Raw genomic sequence first — 22,711 nt, forward strand, 5'->3', positions numbered from 1 at the left:
GGCTGCTCTTCACATAGGTCTCTGAACAGATTGCTTGCAGATGGCATTTGAAATGAGGTTAATTTGCCCTAAGAGGACAAATATATACTGAAGAATTGGGGACCAAGACCCAGTGGGGTGGCTGAAATGTTGGGACTGGGGAGGGATATGCCCGTCTATTTTGGGTTTCTCTGTTTCTGATTTTTTCAAACTTAATTTAGCTCTCCACATTTCTGCAATGATTTGACATAAAAAAGAACTTGTTAAATTAGTCAGAATATATTTCCACCTTTGCAAGCAATTGTCTTCAATGATGCCTGGCATTATGTTTCCTGCCCCCCACTGGATGCATTCTTACTTTCCTCTGTTATAAGCAATTTGGTAGACATTGGTTGAAATTTCAGAAAACTCTTGACTGAAGGATTCCCTTTGGCATGATGTTTTGAAGGTGAAAATCAGGTTGTTTTCTTGTTCAAATGCAAACAGAGCTGAATTTCTCCTGCATTCCTAGGGTGGAGCTATGTTTAAATTGTTATGCAGCTCAGAGTGACCGTGGGCCAGTGGAACACTCTCAGCCTAAACTACCCTGCAGAGAAAGATAAAAGGGGAGGGCAGAGAGACGTGTTTGTCTCCTTCTTGCATGGGGATGAGAAGGGAGAAATAGAAGCATAATTTAAAACAAACACATGCAGAGGGAGGTAGGAAGTAATTGCATTTCCCCCAGACAATTCCGTTTTTCTACCCATCATCTAATTCATAAAATTTGCTTGCAATCTTGTATCCCCAAATGTTTTTTACAGTCTATTCTTACAATTATGGGATATATATATTTTTTTTTTAATGAAGACTGTGGCCCCATCTGCACTATACTTTTAAAGCAGTATTATACCACTTTAAACAATCACGTCATTGCCCAAAGAATTATGGGAGTTGTAGTTGGTAAAAGGTGCTGAGAGTTGTTAGGAAGACCCCCCCCCCCCATTGCACTCATGGAGCTACAATTCTCAGAGTAGGTTAACAACCAGACCCTCTTCCCACGGATCACTGGGAATTGTAGTTCGGGGGGGGGGGGATAGGGGCCTGAATACCCTTAACAAACTACAGCTCCCAGAATTCTGGGGGGGGGGGGGAGCCATGACTATTTAAAGTGGTACAATACTGCTTTAAATTTATATTGCAGATGGGACCTGATATGCACTGAATTTCCCCATGTTGGCAGGTTTTAAGGCAGTGATTCAGAAAATAGTGGGCTGTGTGTATGTTTCACTCTTCTTTCTTTATGGGGCATTACAGAAATGGGCCTGCATTAAGAGTTTCAGCTTCCAGCAAATGCAGTTTCTGTTTTGATTATCCCTTGCATTCATATTTCACACGCAAACGTCATGAGCTGTTTCTGGCATTTCATGTTACCTTTCGCTCTCTCTGTGCATGAAGTTGGTTTCTTTTCTGCCGTCTCATGTCGCTTGGGGTTGCCACTCCCTGCCCTCAACATCTGCAATGCCTTTAACAGTTGCAAAGGTCATACCATAAAATAAGACCCTTTCCCACAAATCTCCCCCCCCCCCGCTGCTCTTGAAAACACAGGTGCCCTGCTGGAGAGTGAGCTGAGAACCCCAGTGTGTATTACCAGGAGTGGGGCAGCTTGTCAATGTCATTTTCTCATCTTTCCACAACCTTCGCTTCAGTTCACATCAGTTTGGTTTTTTCTTTTCAAAGGCTACATGAAAATCCATCAACATCGTAGTGCATTCCCAAAAATACACATATGTCTATGAGATTTTGCCTAATACGGCACATTTTCGCAAAGCACTTCCCTAAAATATCATTCATTCCGGGGTGCGTGTGGGTGTGTTGATATGTTGATTGTTCACCTAAAATTAGCATGTGCATTTCTGTAAACGTTACTTGGCCAAAGAACTGCACTGTGGCTTTGGAGATGTGTGAATTTTGAAGGATGGCTGTGTTTTGAATCATGTAATGTTTCAGAAAGTGCAGATTAAGAGAGTAGATGGAATGCAATTTCTCCCCATCCATCAGAGTGGGGAAACTTTTTTCCCAGCTCAAGGGCCGCCCTCCATTCTTTGCAGATATCAGGGGGCCACAAGCCACTGGCGAGCAGTTCCAGAGGCAAAAGTGGCCGAAACAATGTGAATTTGGTCTTTGCAAGCCAGTGTGGTGTAGTGGTTAAGAGCGATAGACTTGTAATCTGGGGAGCCAGGTTCGAGTCTCCGCTCCTCCACATGCAGTTGCTGGGTAACCTTGGGCCAGTCACACTTCTTTGAAGTCTCTCAGCCCCACTCACCTCACAGAGTGTTTGTTGTGGGGGAGGAAGGGAAAGGAGAATGTTAGCCGCTTTGAGACTCCTTAGGGTAGTGATAAAGCGGGATATCAAATCCAAACTCCTCCTCCTCCTCTTCTTCTTCTTCTTCTTCTTCTTCTTCTTCTTCTTCTTCTTCTTCTTCTTCTTCTTCTTCTTCTTCTTCTTCTTCTTCTTCGCAGAGTAGACTACCATTTGCAGGCCCCCCTCCACTCTGTCTTCCATCCAGAGAGGACTTCTATGTAAATCCCACTCTTTGTGCATCTGACGAAAGAGGCTGCAGATGCTTGCTCAATAAACCAGTAGACTCGGGAAACATCATGTCTCTAAGCGCTTCTATTTTCGCAACAGATTTAAGAGGGGGCTGTTTTATTGGGATTCCTGGGCTCTACCCAATGTTGTGTCCAATAGTGCACAGGCAAATATTAAAATTGTGCAGCAGAGGAATGCAATGCACCAGCTGCTTTAGCAAAAACTCATTGCCCAGTCCACAGTGCAAATGAATTTTCAGGCTGCTTATGCATTCATTTGGACAACTTTCCACTGAAATGTTTCCAAACATTTCAAATGACTGGAGCTTGATGGGGTGCATGCAACTGCCTCTCTCTCCCGCACAAAGGGAAAGGGAAAACCTTGTTGCTGGACTACAACTCCTATCATCCCTGGGCTAGGCTGATGGGAGTTGGAGTCCAGCTACACCTGGAGAGACAAATGCTCCCTGTCTCTGAATGAAATTGCACCCACTCTTCTTGGACACTTGGAGCAAAGTGGAAATGATAAAACAGCCATTTGGAGGCACTGCACGTTTAAGTGAAATTGCAGAGGGCCTTCTCGGCAGTGGCACCCTCCCTGTGGAACACCCTCACACCAGATGTGAAGGAAGTAAAGAACTACACAACTTTTAGAAGACATCTGAAGGCAGCCCTGTACCGGGAAGTTTGTAATGTTTGACATTTCGTTATGTTTGTTTCGTATATGTGTTGGAAGCTGCCCAGAGTGGCTAGGGCAACTCAGTCAGATGGGCGGGGTATACATAATAAAATTATGATTATTGTATGGAGCACCATTGAGAAAGCCTGCAATTGCCATATTCATTCCCTCCAAACCTTGCTCCAACTCTCTACAGGCCTCAAAGTCAATGCAAAGGCTCGTGGAATTGCACTCGCAAAGGATTGTGCGATTGCTAGGTGCTGTTTTTGCACTCTTTTTTGCCCCTTTTCATGCCATTACTGGGTTTGCAGTGGTGCACATGTGCCATGAACACATGTAAATGCAGTGTTAAGGTGAATGCCCAGCCTTGCCAGCCTCAGGACCTGGCCCTGGTGGCAACTGCAGTCAGATGAGAAAATAAAAGCAGGTGTTCATGTTAAAACGGTCAGGGAAGTTTAGAAACAGGTGCCTCTTCCTGAGCAGCTTAGCACCTTCTCATAAAGAGGGTGGCTGGTGGAGAGTGTGGTTAGGTATGGAACTTGCTTCTTCACACCTCTGTGTTCAAAAGGTGCAAATAAAAGAAAAACCACACAGATGGAGAAATAGACTCAAAGCAACAGAGGCAGGCTGTCCTTGCGGCTCGAGGAGCTGACCGCCTGCTTCCCCCCAGCAGACAGGGTGGAAAGATGAGTCCTTCCAAATAGTACAGAGAGAACCACAAAAGAGGCGATGCAAAGCTTGGTTGAAAAAGAGTTAGAAGAGGAGACCCTATAAGGAAAGGTCTAAACCGATGGTTCCTAAAGGGGGCAGTGGGATTACCAAGGGGGTGCTAACAGGCAAGGGGGTGGCAAGGAGGCACTGGAGGTCTAAATGACTTCTCATGAAAAGCTGGTATCCCTGGATCAAGTAAACAAGATGGTTTTAGCTGGCTTTCGAAAAAACATTGTAATTCATTGTTACTGTTTGGTTATTGTCTTCCTTAATGAGTTGTGCAAACTGTCATTTTGAAGAAATGCTTTTTGGCAGGTACGGCAGGGGGCACCTGCAATGAGTTTATGGAACCAAGGGGTCAGTGGCCCACAAAGGTTTGGGAACTACCGATCTATACGGTGCTTGCAGTGCATTCTGCTTTGCATGCAGAAGGTCCCAAGTTCAATCCCCGCCATCTCCGGGTAGGGCTGGGAGGTACTCCCTGTCTGAAACCCTGGAGAGCTGCTGCCAGTCAGTGCAGGCAGTACCAAGTTAGATGGAGCAATGGTCTGTCTCGGTATAAGGCAGCTTCCTATGCTCCTCCAGGCTAGCTTCTGAAACTTGGAAAGGATTTTAAAACCAACTTAGCCCAATGTAAAACTCAAAGGAGAACGACCCAAAGTTTATGTTCTCAACAGAGTTGGATGAGATGGTACAACAAACCACAATATGTTCACAGAATAACAGAATTGGAAAAACAAAAGGGAAGTGAAATCTGGAGACAGACAAAATATATTCAAAATTCCATCTAAATATAAAGAAGCTTTGGTGTGAACTATGCATTGATTCAAAGCAATCTCTTCTACTTCATGACCTGCCCCAGACAACCCGAGAATTAAATTCTCATGTTGGTGTTTATGTTATAAAGAAGGATAATAGTCACCAGCTGTGCTGTTATCTAGAGCAGAAATCACCAGCCTCAGCCTTGAGAAGCCCAACATAGAGAGTATTCATGTTCTTTCATGCCTATCTCCTATGTTTTATGCCACGTGGAGTGTCTTTTTCATTCTTATCTTCCACATTCCAGTTTAGTCCAACAGAAAACACAAGTAACTCGGAACAGGGAGTATGCCAAATAAAAAGACAACCATAGATATCAGTGGAGCAAATAATGAGCCCTGATACTGACTCGCAGGACTTCAAATAAAATAAAACGAAAAGGGTCACAAAGGCTTTCTTGGATTTCAGCAGGGATACACAAGATATCAGAAGTCATATGAGGAAATCTGCTTTCACAGGAGGGAACCTGCTCCCGGTCCAAATTCAGCTAAACCCAAGAGGTAGAGCGATGATCATGATAATAATAATAATAATTGGCAAGGAACAAAAAAGGTTTTCAGAAATCAAAACTACTCAGCAACTGTAGGGGCTGTCCCTGTATTTCAGCTTATTTCAAAGTTTTATGGCAGATGACTGTGGCTTCCTGAAACCAAACTTTGGTTCAGACCTTGAGGGCGCTTGCTCCTCGTCTGCAGCACCCCAGAACCCAAAAGAGAGGTCTAAGGTGAAGAAGGACTTCTTGTTGTCTGGCCTCCCCCTCTCCCCTTCAGCTTCGCTAATGTTACAGCATTATGAGAGGGAGAAAAACTTCTCTCCATCTACTCCCTCCACACTGTGCATCACTGTGGATTGGGAAGATTTACATTTCAGTTTGAGCGGAATTAAATTCTCCCCCAGCCCATGTCTCAAAACAGAGAACCTAATAGATGGGCAGCCCAGTTCCACATGTGACATGAATTCAGGCCCCAGTGTCAGCATGCAAATGTCTTGGGCAACTATTGGGAGTGGAGGGCTTTGTGGAGCTGATGCTTGTCCTGGGCCAAGTGGCTGCTGCATGTGAATCTATATTTCCCACTATGCTCCAGAACAGTGGAAGCATCAGGCATTGTGAGGGCACTGTCCGAAATCTTAAATGATGGCCTGATACAATCTATTGCTCTAGCCAGGAATAGCCATAGGCAGGAGAAGGGAGCTCTGGGGAAGAAGGAGAGCCCACTGAGGACTCATTCAGACCTGGAAACAGCCTCACAGGGGTTCTGCCTTCACCTCTCCCCCCCCCCCCGCACCCTTATGCTCAAAAGGGGTTACTGGGATGTTGCTTTTACTTTAATTATATATTTTGTGGTTTTGTATTTTGATTTTGTTCTGTGAGCTGCCCTGAGACCTCTGGGTATAGGGCGGTATATAAATTCAATCAATCAATCAATGGCCATATCCCTCCTCTCTAAAGAAAAGAAGTCCAACAAATTTTGACTTCCAATCATAGCAGAGGTGCTCAAGCCCCCTGATCTTTTCTGTACAGTGGTACCTCTGGATTCGAACGGGATCTGTTCCGGAGCCCCGTTCGCATCCTGAAGCGAACGTAATACGTGACTGTGCGTGCGCGTGTCGCGTTTCGCCACTTCCATGCATGCGCGTGATATCATTTTGAGCGTCTGCGCGAGTGGCAAAACCCGGAAGTAACACGTTCCGTTACTTCTGGGTCGCCGCGGAGCACAACCTGAAAATGCTCAACCTGAAGCGTATTCATTCCGAGGTGTGACTGTACATCCTTCTCCAATGCTCCAAACACCTTCACCCAGATACATGCCCCAAAGTCAAACATAAGAATAAATAAAATTTATTGGGCTCTTGAACCACTGGACTTCATTTGCTGTTCCACCTCTCCATTTCTGGGCCCAGAAGACGAGCTGCGGCTAATCCTGTGGCAGCCCCTGGATGTGGGCTTTTCCTCAGTGTGAGGAGGAACTCCGCATACCTCCATCGCAGATGACGCCGGCTATCCTAGGGTGGCGCTCTTCTCCAGGTGGCCCTTCCTAGAACTGATGGAGGTAAAGTCTATGCTACTGCTGAGGCACACGGCCCAGAGAGAAGACTACAATTGGGTTGGCCCTTTTCCTCTCCTCCGCTCGACCCTGAGCTCACACTCGCCCTTGAGCTCACACGGCTGCCAGGCCTTCACTGACAGGCATGTTGATGTGCGCCGTCAGCAGTGGTTCAGGCTCCCCCTCGTGCAACACAAACACCTGCAACACAAAGGAGATGAGAGGAGGGAGGGCCTGTGGTCGGCATGCCAACACAGCGGCCATCTTGGATTGCAAATCAGCATACAAACTGGGAACAAGGCACAGGGAAGGCAGCCTTTTTCTTTTGACAGGCAAGCCCCCCAAGACTGAAACAACTGGGAAATCCATGGCATGGGAAGTCAAGGGGCAGGCCTGTCAGGAGTGGGGTGGGGAATCAAAGCAGGAACACTGACCTTAATAATATCCGAGGTCCCTTGTTCGCTCAGACACTCCACAAAGGTGGCCAGAGGGTAATTCAATCCTGGAACCAACATGGGAGTCTGCAGGGAGGCAAGAAAAATGCAGGAAATTCTTATGGCAAGCAGTGTGTTGGGGAAGAGGGCTAAGAGCCCAAGGAGGGAGGCGTGTAGCAAGGGGCAAATCTGTAACTCCAGCTGAGCCTGAGTTAGGGTTTTTGGCCAAAGTTGTTGAGCTATTTTTGCAAAATCTGAATAAAAAAAGTTTTTGAGCTATTTGTAAGGAAATCCATAATAATAATAATAATAATAATAATAATAATAATAATAATAATAATAATAATAATAAATTTATTATTTCTACCCCACCCATCTGGCTGGCTTTCAACAGCCGCTCTGGGTGGCTTCCAGCAGAATATTAAAATACAATGATTCATCAAATATTAAAAGCTTCCCTAAACAGGGATAACCTAGACTTCCGACATGGGTTGCCATATGTCTGGATTTTCAAGGACATCTTAGTGCAGTGTTTCCCAAACGTTTTTGGGCAACGGCACACCTGTTTACCGGAAAAAAATCTCGCGGCACACCACCATTAAAGCCCCGCCCCCGTGACGTCATTCGGGGAGCCGGCGGCCCGGGCCTGAGCTGGAAGGAGAGGCGGTGCTTTTCGGCACAAGGCAATCGGCCTGGAATTGTTTCCCGCGCGCTGCGAAAGGGAACAGCTGCGGTCGCGCGAACCCTCCGGCGCTGGGAGGGGAAAGGGCGGAGTCGCAGAGCACCAGCTGGCCGAGCGGTTGCGCGCAGCGTTGCGCTTTTGGAGAGCGTGCGGCTGCTGCTAGGGGATCCGGGGACGTGAGCAGGCCTGGCCCGACCCGGGTTGAAGGAGGACAAGCCGGCAGCGCGCCAAGTGAGTTCGGTTGCGCGCGACGGCCCCCGCTCCCCCCACCCCCGCCGGATCCTCGCCGCCGCCGCCTCTCGCCCGCCTCCCTCCCACGGCACACCAGCCGATGTCTCACGGCACAGTAGTGTGCCGCGGAACACCGGTTGGGAAACACTGTCTTAGTGTTTCCCGCCCAGACACTGCTTCCGACTGCCTAATCCCAGCTATGTCCCGGAAATTCCAGAGGCATGACAACTCTACTCTGAGAAGGCCCCTGGACTGGTTATGCAGGGGGCCTGTGCAAAACATTTAGGAGAGGGAGTCAGGGGAGATCCAATTTAGGAGAAGGATGGAATGACCTTAAAGAAAGGATGCTCTATGGAGTAGAGTTTTTCATCATACAGGAAGCTGATGAGAAGGTTGGCGACTGCACGGGTATCTGACATGTTCTGGAGGTTAAGGGTCAACTTGAAGGTAGGGCCCATGCCCTGGACCTGCAGGAGGGAGAGAAGTGCATTATGGGAATGAGTGTGTGAGACAAAGGGGGATGAGGATGGGGGGGGGGAGTGTCTCAGCAATGTCTCAACATTTCATCAAGAGGGGACTCTGGGTAATATCCAACCCAAAGGTGCCTCCGGACTTTCACTATTTTGCAGGGGAAAGCACATGGGAACTTTAGGTTTGCACAGCCCTAGCACAACAAATCCACTTTAGAAAAAAGAACTGGACATTTTACGGTTTGGAAAGTGATAGGGAAATACAAAATATGGGATGAACAAATGATTAATGGGAAGAGGTATAAACATTCCTGCAAGTAAATCAGAATGAATGCTCATTAATGACCAGATACAATCAAACCTCCTCCTGAGGTCTGTGCAAGAAAATAAGGATGAATTCTCAATAAACAGGTAATCCAGAGGGACCCCAAATCAGATTAGGCCCACTGACGCCAATGAACTTGAGCTACTCCAGTTTATTGAGTTCAGTGAGTCTACTGTGAGCATGACTTAGTTGGATACAACAGCTCAAGCAAAGACCATCCCTTCTCAAGAATTCCTAATTTACTCCATTTATTTATTTACTTTTAACTATTTTCATTTTAAACAAAATTCTTATACATTCAAATCATTTTCAATTTTTACACATTTGAGATTACTTGAATCCCTGGACTTCCCCCACCCTCCCCTAGTTTCCCATTTTTAATTATTCTTTCTATTGCATCTAATCACATTTTCCCAATCCATTTTATCTCTTTTTTAGAACTTTAATTTTGTTTCATTATAAGTGTTATAACAATCCTGCTAGCGTTTTTAAATATTTACAGTGGTCTTTAAGATGCTCTATAATCCCTGCCCCCCATTCTTTACTGAATTTTTCCTCATCTTGGTGTCTGATCTTCACTGTCATCTTCGCCATTTCGGCACAGTCCATCATCTTGGTTATCCACTCTTCCCTGGCTGGGACCAATTTACTCCTTTTTAAAAAGCAGCCCACCTTTTTTCTTGCACCATCCTCTGATTTAACGCACTATTTCCTTTCCTCCCCTCACCCCATCCTGGGGTCACCCCTCCAGCTGTCTTCTCTTTTCCAGGGACTGGCGCCATTTTTAAGGAAGCCCGCCTCGATTCAGACCAATCCTGTATTCATTTCCCCCTCCCTCTTCCTCCTCACCACAGCGTTCATCTTCAGCTGCTCCTGCGCCGACTCAGACACAGGCGTCATGTTGCACTGAAGCGCTTGGGCGTAGGCTCGGGCCGCCATGAGTCGGATGCGGCTCAGGTCCGTCTGAAACACCCGGTGCATGGCTGGGCGAGAGCGGGGGATGGGAAGGAAGCAAAGTGAAACAGGGAGGAGGGAGGAGAGAAATGAGACCTTCCCTTGTGCCATCATCAAAACACCCTCTGCCTGCAGAAATTAGGGGTCTGTTGTGCTAGAGCACTTAGGTCCTAGAATCAATTCTGAGCATCTCTTTCCTGGCTGAGATCACCCACAAACCACGGTCCACATAAAGGTCTTCCTGCACCAGTTTGTATAAGGTAAAGGGACCCCTGACCATTAGGTCCAGTTGTGACCGACTCTGGGGTTGCGGTGCTCATCTCGCTCTATAGGCCGAGGGAGCCGGCGTTTGTCCGCAGACAGTTTCCGGGTCATGTGGCCAGCATGACTAAGCCGCTTCTGTCAAACCAGAGCAGCACACGGAAAGGCCGTTTACCTTCCCGCCGGAGCGGTACCTATTTATCTACTTGCACTTTGATGTGCTTTTGAACTGCTAGGTTGGCAGGAGCAGGGACCGAGCAACGGGAGCTCACCCCGTCGCGGGGATTCAAACCGCCGACCTTCTGATCAGCAAGTCCTAGGCTCTGTGGTTTAACCCACAGCGCCACCCGCGTCCCACCAGTTTGTATTCATAGCCACAAAATATGAACAGGGACTTTTGTGTTTAGCAGAATTCTCGGGGGTTCTTATGCTGCAACTGTAGAAAAATATGATCAAACACAGTTATGGTATTGAGATGTACAGGACTTGATGAATTGTTTGAACGAAATACTTTGTTCTGATACGCGAGATTGAACTCCAGGCCAAGACCAGCCAGCCCCTATGGAAGGAAGAAGCCTCAGCCAAAGAACATAAAGAAGAAGATAAAGATGAAGATTGGAAAAAAAAATTATTAAACTATGCAGGACAAATCATTACAAAAAAGGGTAATTGTTTAAAGCATATTTTTAAAGCTTTGTGTACAGATTTTTACATTAGTATAACTTTTAAAAGTCACCTGTAATAAGAAGAAGAAGGTTTTAACATTGGATTGTTAAGTATATAAGGTTTTATGGATGTGCATAAACAAGTACATTGTAATGGAACCAAGAGGGGGAGTGGAGGGAAAATTCATGGTTTAATTTGGTTATGATTTTTTTCTGGGGTTTTTTAAAATTGTTATTTTTGGAAAATCAATAAATTATTATATAAAAATGGTAAAAAAAAACCCAACTAGCCATTTTTAAGAGATTCCTAAAGCCTCTACATGTGTAAAGAGGAAATGTTTTCTGATCCAGAGACCATAGAGGAAGGAGCTAGGAGTTTGCATCTGGCAGGGATATTGTGTGCCTGTAAGAGAGGCTGCCATGCTCCGAGACGCACTGCTCATGCGACTCACCCACACCACTCTCCCGCTCCCGTAGCGTCTGGTCCACATACAGCTTTGTCTTCTTGGGCACGTTGAGCTTGATGCTCTGGGCGACGGGGGCTCCGACAACCGCATCCCGCTTGTCAAACGTGGCAGTGCGTTTTAGGATCTTGATGATCAGGCCCCCGCCTAGGAGAAGAGCAGAAACTCATGTATGCGACTACAGCGGCAAGAATGCTACTCGCCCAGAAATGGAAAGAAGAAGAAGAAGTCCCAGCAAAGGAAGAATGGATACAAAAACTTATGGAATATGCAGAAATAGCTAAACTTACTGGAAGGATAAGAAATCAAGATAACAAACTTTTTATAAAATAATGGAAATGGTTTATTGAATATTTACAGATAAATTGTAAGCAGATAAAAACATTGGCAGGATTCTTGTAATAACCTGCAGTTTCATAAGAGTATATATTTAAAAAAGATGAATAAATGAACAAATTAAGCTATTTTGGATATGTAAAGGTAAAGGTAAAGGGACCCCTGACCATTAGGTCCAGTCGTGACCGACTCTGGGGTTGCGGCGCTCATCTCGCTTTATTGGCCAAGGGAGCCGGCTTACAGCTTCCAGGTCATGTAGCCAGCATGACGAAGCCACTTCTTGCGAACCAGAGCAGTGCACGGAAATGCCGTTTACCTTCCCGCCGGAGTGGTACCTATTTATCTACTTGCACTTTGACATGTTTTCGAAGTGCTAGGTTGGCAGGAGCAGGGACCGAGCAATGGGAGCTCACCCTGTTGCGGGGATTCGAACCGCCGACCTTCTGATCAGCAAGTCCTAGGCTCTGTGGTTTAACCCACAGCGCCACCCACATTTGGATATGTAGAAGATATTAAAAATAAAGTTAAGGAACTGCAGAAAGTGGGGGAAGGAAGTCAAGTTTTGAAATGTCAAAATGATTGTATAATCAGTGAACCATATAAATCTGAAAACTATAAATAATTTTAAAAAAAGAGAGAAGGGGGAGAAACGACAGATGGGCAGGGAGTCAAGTAGGACAGGGAAGTGCCTTCACTTGATAGGCTCTCCACCCCTGTTCGATACAACCCACTCCAGCAAGTTTAGACCAACATGACTTTCTCCCAAGAAAGGCTGAGAGATGAGCATCTTCAGCAAAATTCTCAGCTGCAACTCGTTCTTCACAGCTTGGGCTCCGTTTCAGGAGGGACAACTGCATGCTGCAACCAGACTCTAGCTCTGTAGATTTCAAAGCCTCTAAGCTCAGGTGCAGCTTACCCCTGAATGCTACCTGCTGGCTGCCCCCTGGGGAAGGGCAGAAGGTCGGGCTCAGTGCTCTGACTTCACAAGGCACAACATCTGCTCTTACCTTTGGTGGTCATGACAAGCGTGTTATCTTCCCTCCCATAGCGGCCGAAGCAGATGCTGCTGACAACGTCCTGGCAGCAGAAACAGAGAAAAAGAGATAAAGGTGGGTTGCTGCTTTTCGCAGGGAGAAGGAAGACAGGTGGGCTTGTCTTTGGTGTGGCCGTATAGCTTTCCTTTCTTTGATTTGGTCTTTGCCAGTAGTGCAGCACCTGCTTTTCATGCTGAAGGTCTGAGATTCATTCCCCAATGGCCTCTCCAGCTAGGAGGAAGGCTGGGAAGATCCTCTGCCTGAAACGCTGGAGAGCAGCGACCAATCAGTGGTAGCCAATACTGAGCTAGATGGACCAATGGTGTGACTTGGCCTTTGTCAGGTTCCCACATCCCTATGGGAGCTCTTTGTCTTCTCATGGCTCTCTCACTGCATCTCCACCCTCCCAGCCCAGGGCACCTCATCTCCTCCCAGGCTGCCTCCCTGCCAGATCTCCTTCACCTCCTGTGGGTCCTCCCTCTGCCAAGAACAGTCTCCCTCTCCCTGTGTGCTCAGTTCAGGAGCTGAGAAGGGCCAGGAATGGCCCACAGCAGGTCCGGAACAGGTAGGCTTAGTGAGGATACAGCCTGTGAACTGTTACTGAAGAAGGGAACTGTAGGGGAGGCCATCTGCAGCAGGAAGGGTGCCTCTCTGGACCAAGGGAGTTTCTGCTTTGCATGCAGGTTGAATCCTCAACATCCCCAGTTTGAAAAGGGATCCTGGGCAAGAAGGACCAGTGGTGTGACCAAGTCAAAGGCAAGTTCCAATGCCTTACCAGACCCACATTCAACAGGAGCCATGTTTTCCAGGAACTTACTCAAGGAGTCTTGGTTCTCTAGTTCTCCTGTTTCAATCCCACAGATGACAAACACACATCCCGTTAGGGTTGCAGATAGGTAGCCGTGTTGGTCTGCCATAGTCAAAATAAAAAAATTCCTTCCAGTAGCACCTTAAAGACCAACTAAGTTAGTTCTTGGTATGAGCTTTCGTGTGCATGCACACTTCTTCAGATACACTGAAGACCTTTCATTGCCTACAGACAGCCACCCAATCTTAAACAACTCCTAACCCACAATAATACTACAACCAGACTTAACACGGACACTGGCACCAGAGCCTGCAATAAACCCAGATGCCAACTTTGCTGCCACATACACCCGGACAACACCATTACTGGCCCCAACAACATCACACATACCATCTCGGGACTATTTAATTGCTCATCGTCTAACATTGTGTATGCCATCAAATGCCAACAGTGTCCTTCAGCTCTCTATATTGGACAAACAGGCCAAACCTTACGCCAAAGAATAAACGGACATAAATCTGACATCAAGAATCACAAAACAGAGAAACCAGTAGGAGAACACTTCAATCTCCCAGGACATTCTATACAAGATCTCAAAGTAGCTGTTTTACTACAAAGGAATTTCAGAAATAGACTGGAAAGAGAAGCTGCTGAATTACAACTCATTACCAAACTTAAAACCATGGAGAGACCTGGTCTGAACAGAGACATTGGATTCTTATCTCATTATACACGACTAAGCCATTTCTCACCTTCTCACCCCTTGCCTTTTCCTGTAAGACCTATTGCAGTCGTTAAGAGTCGTCAACAGGCTCATCTCAGCTGTCTGCCAATCTCCCATTCCCACCACCCTTCTGAGTAATACCCCTCCCCACCTTCTCACTATATAGAAGGATCTGGCAACTTCTGTTTCAGTGTATCTGAAGAAGTGCGCATGCACACGAAAGCTCATACCAAGAACTAACTTAGTTGGTCTTTAAGGTGCTACTGGAAGGAATTTTTTTATTTTGACATCCCGTTAGGGTGAGGGATGAGACAGAGCAGCCTGGGCTCAGAGAAACAAACATACAGTCTCACACACAAACACCTCCCCCACCCACGCTGCGACCAGCTCCTGTGCCAAACCACCAGAATGCCCTCATTCAGCCCTGAATGTGGGCACCCCCTGTTCCTGCCTCTCACCTGCGTTTGGATGATGTTCACAAGGTTCTTGTCCTGGTATATGTGCACCTCCATATTGGCCAAGGCGACCAGCACAGCATGGAAGCTCTGGAACTTCTCATCTATGGGACTCAAAGTGATGGGGGTGGCTGGCAACGGGACCACCCAGAGCTTCTTCCCCTGCCACGAGAATAAGACATTCAGGAACCCGACAGAACAGCTTCTCCGACCTGGCCCCCAATTGATTTCCTTGCTAATTAAGGCCCCCCACTAGGATTACCCTTCTTTTAACAAGATCCTCCTTTAAAACAGAATTGGGCACAGCAATAGCACCACCTGGGGACCACATGCATACACTTACACAACACAATGCCCTTCAATGTACCTTGGCTCCATTCACTTAACTCTAATGCACCTTGAGTTCCAGAAGTGAGCCAAGGTTCAAGTTAAGAGCTGCTGCCTTCAGTTGACAGTTTGAGGTGAGGCAGATTGCCAAAGCTGTGGACAGTAATTAAAGCTGCCCTCCACCCCATGACCCCACAACCTTCTGAGTAAAGCTTTGAAGGGTTTCATCGGAGCAGGCCACCACAATGTTCTTTTGGACCCAGGACAAGCCCACGGCTTGAGAACTCAGCTCAATGCAGTATTTATGTCGCTTGGAGTTCCTGCGTGGGAGAGAAAGAAAGCAATGGCAGGTCAAGTCCAGGCCTGGCCTCCTTGTGGTCAGCAAAGCAGGCAACTCCAGTGCCAAGATGGGTGATGCACAAGATATGGGGCTTTTCCTTGCCATATTCTTAAGAGCTTGCTCTGAAACTTGTCAGCCTCCCTCTTCAACCCATCAGGCCCTCTCTGCCCTCCCAAAACACCCCCAGCAGCTCCTCCTCTGCCCACCTGCGGAGGATGTAGATGCATCCATTACGGCAGGCCACTATGAGCCGATATTCCACATCGTACTGTCCTGTGACGTCCAGAAAGGCTGGCACGCTTGGCACCTTTGTCTGCCATTAAAAAAGGAAAACAGTGCTGAAGCAGGATACTGCCCCACTCCCTGGCATGTTGCCTCGCAGGGGACAGACGCGAGAGGGACCTATTTTAAATAGTCACATCACCAGGATGGGATTGGCAGGCGGGTAGTCACCCCTGGGCAGTTTTGAGGGTTTTCTAGTTGAAACAGACACCCCCATTCGTTACCAATATCCCTGCCACTGAAACTCAGCCTCCTGAGATTTCACAGACATGGGCCACAGCATTCAAACCTACAAAATCTAGAAACCTGCTCTTTGTTGTCGTTTTTAAACCGGAAGCCATGCAATCAGTGGAGGTTGGCGCTTACCAGAACTGATAGGGCACAAGGCAACAGTAACTGGAGCCAGACAAGTGCAGCCACACTTCTAAGTAAGGAAACAGTGAAGTGGAGGTTGGCAAAAGCCAGACTAAGGTTGGTAGCGCAGTGTCCCAATCGCCTTCATGGTCTAGCTCCCACTACAGGGAATGGTGAATCCAACAGCTTATTGTTTTATTCATTCATTGCATTTGTATCCCACACTTCCTCCCAGGGAGGAAATTTGTAAAAATATTCCTTTTGCATCCTCATAACATCCCTCGGTGGTAGGTTAAGGCTGAAATATGATGGCTGCCCAAGATCGCCCAGTTAACTTCAGGGTTGGGAGCAAATCTGAAAGCAGATCTCCTCAGTCGCGACTCCAATACTCGATTCCCCCAACATTGTCTTGAATTCTGCAACTGGTTGTTGCGATTGTGAGGAACACCAGAGCAAGCGGCTTCCGCTTAGCCTCAAAGGGCATAAGGCAGAGAACAAAATGGCCCTCTCTTCCCCCTCTTGAAATAAGCATGCTATTGAGCTTCAGAGCACTCTTCTCCAGGGCCTCACCTGCACCAGCATACTGAAGGGCTCAGGATCCAAGATGATGATGTCGCTGTTCTCCGTCCCAAGCACCAGGCAGCTGATAGAGCCCTCGTCTGCCACGCTCTTCTTCAGGGTAGTCATGCAGGTAATCAGTGACTGAAAGATAAGGAGGAGCAAAGGGGCAACTTTATGCATCAAGAGAGGTGAACCCCAAGGGACTAGGATATGTTTCCCGGCCACGGGCAACTGGTTCTGTAAGTGCACTTCCAATCCGGGACATTTGGGGGCATGGGAACCTTGTGCCTAACCCTTTTGCTACTTGATTGCCCCAAGTTGTGATTTTAAAAGATGTGTCACCTAAGCAAGGCCATTCTTGGCTTCAGGGAAGAGTTGGCAGTATTTGCCTGGGATCAACCAAACAGCATCCCAAACCTCTTCCTCTTCTGGGATGTTCAGGGCAGGAGTGGATATGGAACATCAGAGTACACACCTGGCGCTTGAGCGGCTGCATTTTATACTGGTTCACAAAGGACTCCATCTCAGGAGGGTCAAGGGCCAGGAACCTGCAGAGCAGATGGGGAAGGTGATGAAAGGAGCCCAGGGTCCCAGCCCACACAGAGGGGGGGAGAGGGAGAGGGAGAGAGACGGCCTTCAACAGAGGATGAAAAAAGGAGACCATTTCTCACAATCAAAGCTGTGTTCCCATCAGCCTGAAGCAGAGAACTTGGCCTGGAGTGGGCATTACAGGAACATCCAAAACTGCCTTGTACAGAGTCAGAGCACTGGCCAATCTAACTCAGTATTGACTACACTGACTGGCAGCAGTTCTCCAGGATTTCTGGCAGGAGCTTTCCCCAGCCCTGCCTGGAGATTCCCAGCCCTGCCCACACCAAAGAACTCACCTCAAGGACTGCACTGACAAGGGCGGCTCCGTATTTTCTTTGTCTGCGTTTTCCCTGTTGAGACACATCAGGCAAGTCAGGAGGGAGAGCCTTGGGCTTCTGTGGCTCATGCCAGTGTGGCACAGTGAACAGTCCTGAACCACAGAGCCCTAGGCAAGTTTGTTCGCCCTGAGCCTCTGCTTCTCTAGTCAATTAAATGGGAGCTTTCATAGCCCAGACATGTGGGGGTGACCAAAAAGCGGATTATAAAGCATATTTTTTTGCATGCCAATGTAAGAAATAACCCCCCCCCCTCCACCTGGCATGCTCTCCATTCCCACCTGCCCCTAGTTGACCCCCAAGCCTTGTTTGCTTATCCTCCTGATGTTTAGAGATGGCTCAGAAGACTTGGTCTCGCCCTGCCCAGCTTCAGAGCTCCTTACCGGATCATCTCCAGTGTCTCCTTCATTGACAGAAGGTCAACCTTGTCCTACCAAGAGAGAAGGAGGACAGTCAACGGCTGCTCCCTACAAGAGACGCAGACTTAAGAAACTGGAAGGACTGCTGGTGATGAATCAGAAACCAAGAGGGATTTGCACTCCAATTAAACAATTGTATTTATATCCCACTTTTCACCCAAGCAGCTCAGGGTGGCAGACGTGGTTCTCCCCCTTCACATCTGATCCTCACAACAACCTTGTGAAGTAGGTCAGACTGAGAGACGACGACTGGCCCAAGCTGTGAGCTTCACAGCTGAGTGCGATTTGAATCCTGGTCTCCCAGGCCCTAGTTCAACACTCTAACCCAGGAATGGGAAACTGTTTCCAGTCCAAGGGCCACATTCCATCCCAAGTAACTTTCTAGGGCCCAGTGGTGGGCAGAGCCAGCAGCAAAAGTGGATGGAGCCATGGATACAAATTTTATATTTTCATGCAGTTTCAACACAACCCTTTTTTGCCCTCCATACAGGCAAGCATGAGGCATCATAGAGCATATTCCAGCCTTGCAAAAGCACCCAGGAAGGGTGAAAAAGCAGGTCTAGTAAGGGGTATGGTCTGGGGGTGGAGTCTACGGCCTTGAGAGAGACCTGAGAGCCAGGCAGAGAGGGCTGGAAGTTCACCACTTCTGCTCCAACCACACTGGCCCTCAGGCAGGAAGGATGGGAGGGAAGGTACCTAAAGACCCATGACCCAGACAGCTTCCCCAAGCCCTCCCTCCTCCTCCTCACCTCCTTTGCCTGCTCCCAGACATCCTTCTCTGTGGAGTTGACTTCCAAGGGGGGCAGAGCATAGCGGAAGTAGGGGCGCATGTTCTTGTACACGTAGATGTAGGGACCGGCAGCCACCCCCACAGCAGGAACACACAGTTCATGACGCTCCATCAGGAAGGCAGCCACACTTGTGGGCAAGTCCAACAGGACATTCTCGCTCAGGAGGTCCATGCCGTGGTACACCTTCAGCTTCATCTCATGTCCTGTAGGGCCCAAGTCGCCCACCACCAGCTGGGAAAGGGGGAAAGCAAAACAACAACTAGGAGCCTCCTCGAATAATACCCAAGGATGTGTGTCCCTTTGGAGGCTCTGAAACCTAAATCGATAAACCTAAAAGCAAGCAGGCAAAAGGAACAAAGAGGAGACTAGGAACGTGCACTCAAAATCTACACAAGAAAAATGGTATTCATGCAACAAAAGCCTATTAGGCCAGATGGAGAGGTAGAGAAAGAAGGGAAGAGGCACCCAAAAGGCAGCAGATTTGCAGGTGTGATGAATATGGGCAGTACAAGAGAAGGGTTTGTGGATGTGGCAGCGACAGTTCCCTTACCTTACAGTCTCCATCACCATGCAGGTCGGCCAGGGCTGGAAAAGACAGCAGAAACTGTATCAGCCCCATTAAAAAGACCCACACATAAACAGGGGAGAGGGCAGAGGAGCCCCATCCCCCCCAAAGCTACTATTTTTATAAGGATACCAGGCAACATCCCCTGTTGAAAGTAAAGTCACCTGCAATTGACTTCACCCCAGAGGCACACCCCTCCATTGACCCCCAAGATAGACAGATGCAAACAACAGAATTGTTAAGAAAATATAGGTTAATGCAAGTCTCCTGCAGATGCAGGTAAGTCAACAGGGAGGCACACAGCTTTAGCAGAAACTCGGATGCTGGAATGGAAGGAGCTTCTCTGGAGCTGTTCGAATAGGGAAAATTAACTATATGCTTTCATGAGATCAACAGAAGTGAGTGACTTCCCTTGTTGGAGAACCCCTACTATTGTCCTGAGGCTTTCCATGTGTTTCTTTACCTTTAAATCAAAGCAAACAAAGTAGATACCAGAGAATTTAAGTACTGTATTGTAGTACCTGTTCCATAATCCGAATACTGGTTTGGAAGAAATAACCCACTCAGAATCCTGAAATTCAAGGAAATAATAGACTTCTCCAAAAACCCCAAAATGCCTTGAATTGACACTGTGGGAGAATAACATACCTCCCCCAACCCTTGAAAGCTTTAAAATCAGCCAAGTGTCCACAGAAGAATCTCCACCATCCAGGAGAAGTAAAAGCAGGTGAGGAAAGGATGCAATATGGTTGGCGCTACACTTTCCTCAACCACACAGTGGTGTAGCACCCTCTGGTGGAACGAAGGGTGGCATGGTGAGCCCAACATTACCATAAGGGGATGGCGCACCTTCTGGTGGGCATGAGGATCAACACTGGTGACCTCGGTTATCCACAATGCCATCGCTTCTTGATGTTGGAATGAGGGGTGCTTCACTAGCCTCGACTGCCCAGAAGATGGGGTGTCTTCTGACGAGCTTCAGTCATACAGCCATAGAACCATAGAACCGTAGAGTTGGAAGGGATCCTGAGGGTCATCAAGTCCAACCCCCATTGATCAATGTGGATGATCAACTTTGTTTGCATTAACTTCTACTAGGGCTTCTCAGGCCACTCCCTCAATTTTTCTTTTTAGAGATCCAAATGGTGACACTGGTCAGCACTGGTCAGCCATTGCCTCCCTGTCCAGCCATTCTATGGGTAGAAACTGGATGCCTCCCTTCCATTGGACAAAAAAAGAAAGACGCAGCTCTGAACACGTGCAGACAGCATTTCCTATACTACTAAGCCACATCTGATCCCCACATGTCTGCTACTGGAGGCAACAAATTCCAGGACAGAGGATGCAGCCTTATAAAAAGAGTGGTTCTCAGACTGAGTCACTCCTTATTCCCACAATGGTCCAGAGCAATGTTACATTATGGAGCATTCTGGGAGATCTATATGACAGCTCCCAGTTGTCTGGTACTGATTCAGAGCTCTGCTGTCAGGTAAACCCACCAAGGCACATTGTAGCAGGAGAGGGCCCACCAAAGACCACTCAAGTCTGCTGGGACCTATCCTTGCCTTCCTTCCTTAACCACTTCCACCAAAGCAAGCTGTCACAAAGTAGGCATTGCTCATGCTGCAGTGCAGAAAACAAAATATGCCTTTACCTACTGCAAACCCAGGGAGAACCAGCAGATAGTCAAAACTATGCCCGTCTCAACCACTGTACATTATGATCGCCATATTCACCCATCAAAACAGGAAAGAGGCAATGCTTATTAAGGAGAGAGAAAACGAACTCAGACTTACTGACGCAAGAGGAAAAGGTGTAGAGGCTGGCCACTGGGTCGTAGTGGGCATCCAGCCATTTGGAATTGGCTTGAATGCTGCAATGGATGAAGGAAAGGTTGAAAAATGTGCAAAATGAAATATATTGCAGACAGTTTCAGCCCAGAGAGCCAATTCTCTAGGAGTCTCTGTTCACACCTGACCTAAATCCCTCCGAACCATGAAGCTTCCACAGAGTGGTGACAGACACTCAGAAGTCTTGATTTTTTTGCCACAAAAATCAGTGTGTTCTGAAAGAACCCAGGAGTCCTGACTCTGTTTCTTTGTCTTTCTCTCATATACACAATTCCAAGTTGCACCCCTCTTACAGCTCATCGTGATTCCCTCTCATGCAGCTGGGCAAAGAACTCCTCAAAGTCTTTGAGTCTGCAATTCTGTGCACAAATACCTGGGAACAAGCTCCGTTGAGCTCAATGGGACTGACTTCTGAGTCGACATGCCCAGGATTGGTGCTGTTTATTTGTATCCTGTCTTTCATCCAAGGAGCTGACGGTGTCATACACAGTTCTAAATATATTAAGGATGAGGATGTTCTTGTGAACTAGATGGGTTTATTCTCATTCAAAAATCTATTATGTCCAGCAAACATTTCTCTCCCAGGAGTCAAACAGATACTGATGGGGCAAAGCTCCCACCCGTGCAAAAAAAAGCAATTTGCCTACAATTTTTGCCTCCCTTCTTCCCCCCAATATTGTCACTACCCACAGCCAGAAAAATACAAACCAGTTCCTTAGGCAAAACGAATGCGGCAAAAGACTCACTTCCATATTATCTACATGTCCTCATCACCCGCTATACTGGGGTTTTGAGCAGTTCATCTATGCCTGGTTGACACCTTTTTTATTTAGATGAAGAGGTTGCTCTGTGCGTTTGACAGATGCACTTGGGGGCAGAAACGGAGCAGACAAAGAAGTTCTCTTCTGCACGGAAATGGGCTGTTGGGAACCTGCAGCACCTGTTGGATTTCTGCCTGCCTCCGTGGTGCAGCTGCGACAGGGCTCCTCCTCGGGGGTGAGATAGAGGGGGAGGAACTGTTCACAGTGCAGACACGCGTCACCAACCGGAGGGGGTGGAATGGAAACCAAAACAAACGCATGCGCACCCACTTTTCTTCTAGGGAACCCAGGAGTCCGACCTGCAGGCACCAGCCTCCTCCCCCCTCTTCCCTCGCCAGCGCAGACAAGACTCCTGAAAGCGGGGAGGGGACGGGGGGGGGCAAGAGAAAAAGAGGAAGGGGGGAGCAGCTGCCCTCCAAAACGCGACCTCTCCGGGCTTTACCCGTCGCCAGCGGCTCCCGAGGACGACGAAGGCAGCGCCGCGGCCGCCATGGATAAGCCAGGGGATCCGTCGCCATGGAAACCCCGCGGGAGCCAATGGGTGCGCCGAGAAAAGGAGTCCCGCCCCTCCCAGCAGAAGTCCGCGCGCTCATAGACTTGCGGAGAGTTTAAGACTAACACGCAAGCACACACCCAAGCAGCTTCCGGGCTGACTTGGCCGGTCCACAGAGCGATTTGAAAAGGATTTGCGACAAAAACTAAGGGCTGGGCCAGACACACTACGAGTGCTACGCCTCAAACGCACAGAAGGGGCTCCGAGGGGCCATCTAGTCCAACCCCCTGCAGTGCAGGAATCTCAACTAGCTCATCCATGGCTGGTGGCCATCCAGC

At 47.9% G+C, this 22,711-nt stretch overlaps 1 protein-coding gene across 4 annotated transcripts; it reads right to left on the bottom strand.

Moving 5' to 3' along the window:
- Positions 1 to 6,580: 6,580 nt before the first annotated feature.
- Positions 6,581 to 22,447, bottom strand: BBS1 (Bardet-Biedl syndrome 1). 4 transcript variants are annotated; one of them, XM_081174098.1, is made up of 17 exons: positions 22,323 to 22,447; positions 21,006 to 21,082; positions 19,195 to 19,229; positions 18,603 to 18,875; positions 17,818 to 17,864; positions 17,396 to 17,449; positions 16,984 to 17,056; positions 16,518 to 16,649; positions 15,518 to 15,624; positions 15,171 to 15,291; positions 14,648 to 14,806; positions 12,631 to 12,700; positions 11,276 to 11,434; positions 9,793 to 9,926; positions 8,481 to 8,615; positions 7,236 to 7,322; positions 6,581 to 7,002 (listed from the first exon to the last, which is right to left on the bottom strand). In XM_081174098.1, the coding sequence occupies exons 1-17, from the start codon at positions 22,370 to 22,372 to the stop codon at positions 6,916 to 6,918; spliced, it is 1,800 nt and encodes a 599-aa protein (XP_081030224.1). In that variant the 5' UTR covers positions 22,373 to 22,447; the 3' UTR covers positions 6,581 to 6,915. The 4 variants fall into 4 exon arrangements, with proteins under 4 accessions (XP_081030224.1, XP_081030225.1, XP_081030226.1 ...); XM_081174099.1 differs by having other exon boundaries at positions 22,308 to 22,400; XM_081174100.1 differs by lacking the exon at positions 22,323 to 22,447 and adding an exon at positions 22,000 to 22,159.
- Between the last annotated feature and the right edge of the window lie 264 nt (positions 22,448 to 22,711).

This window comes from Podarcis bocagei, assembly GCF_964188305.1.
Source record: "Podarcis bocagei genome assembly, chromosome: 16".
NCBI lineage: Eukaryota > Metazoa > Chordata > Lepidosauria > Squamata > Lacertidae > Podarcis > Podarcis bocagei.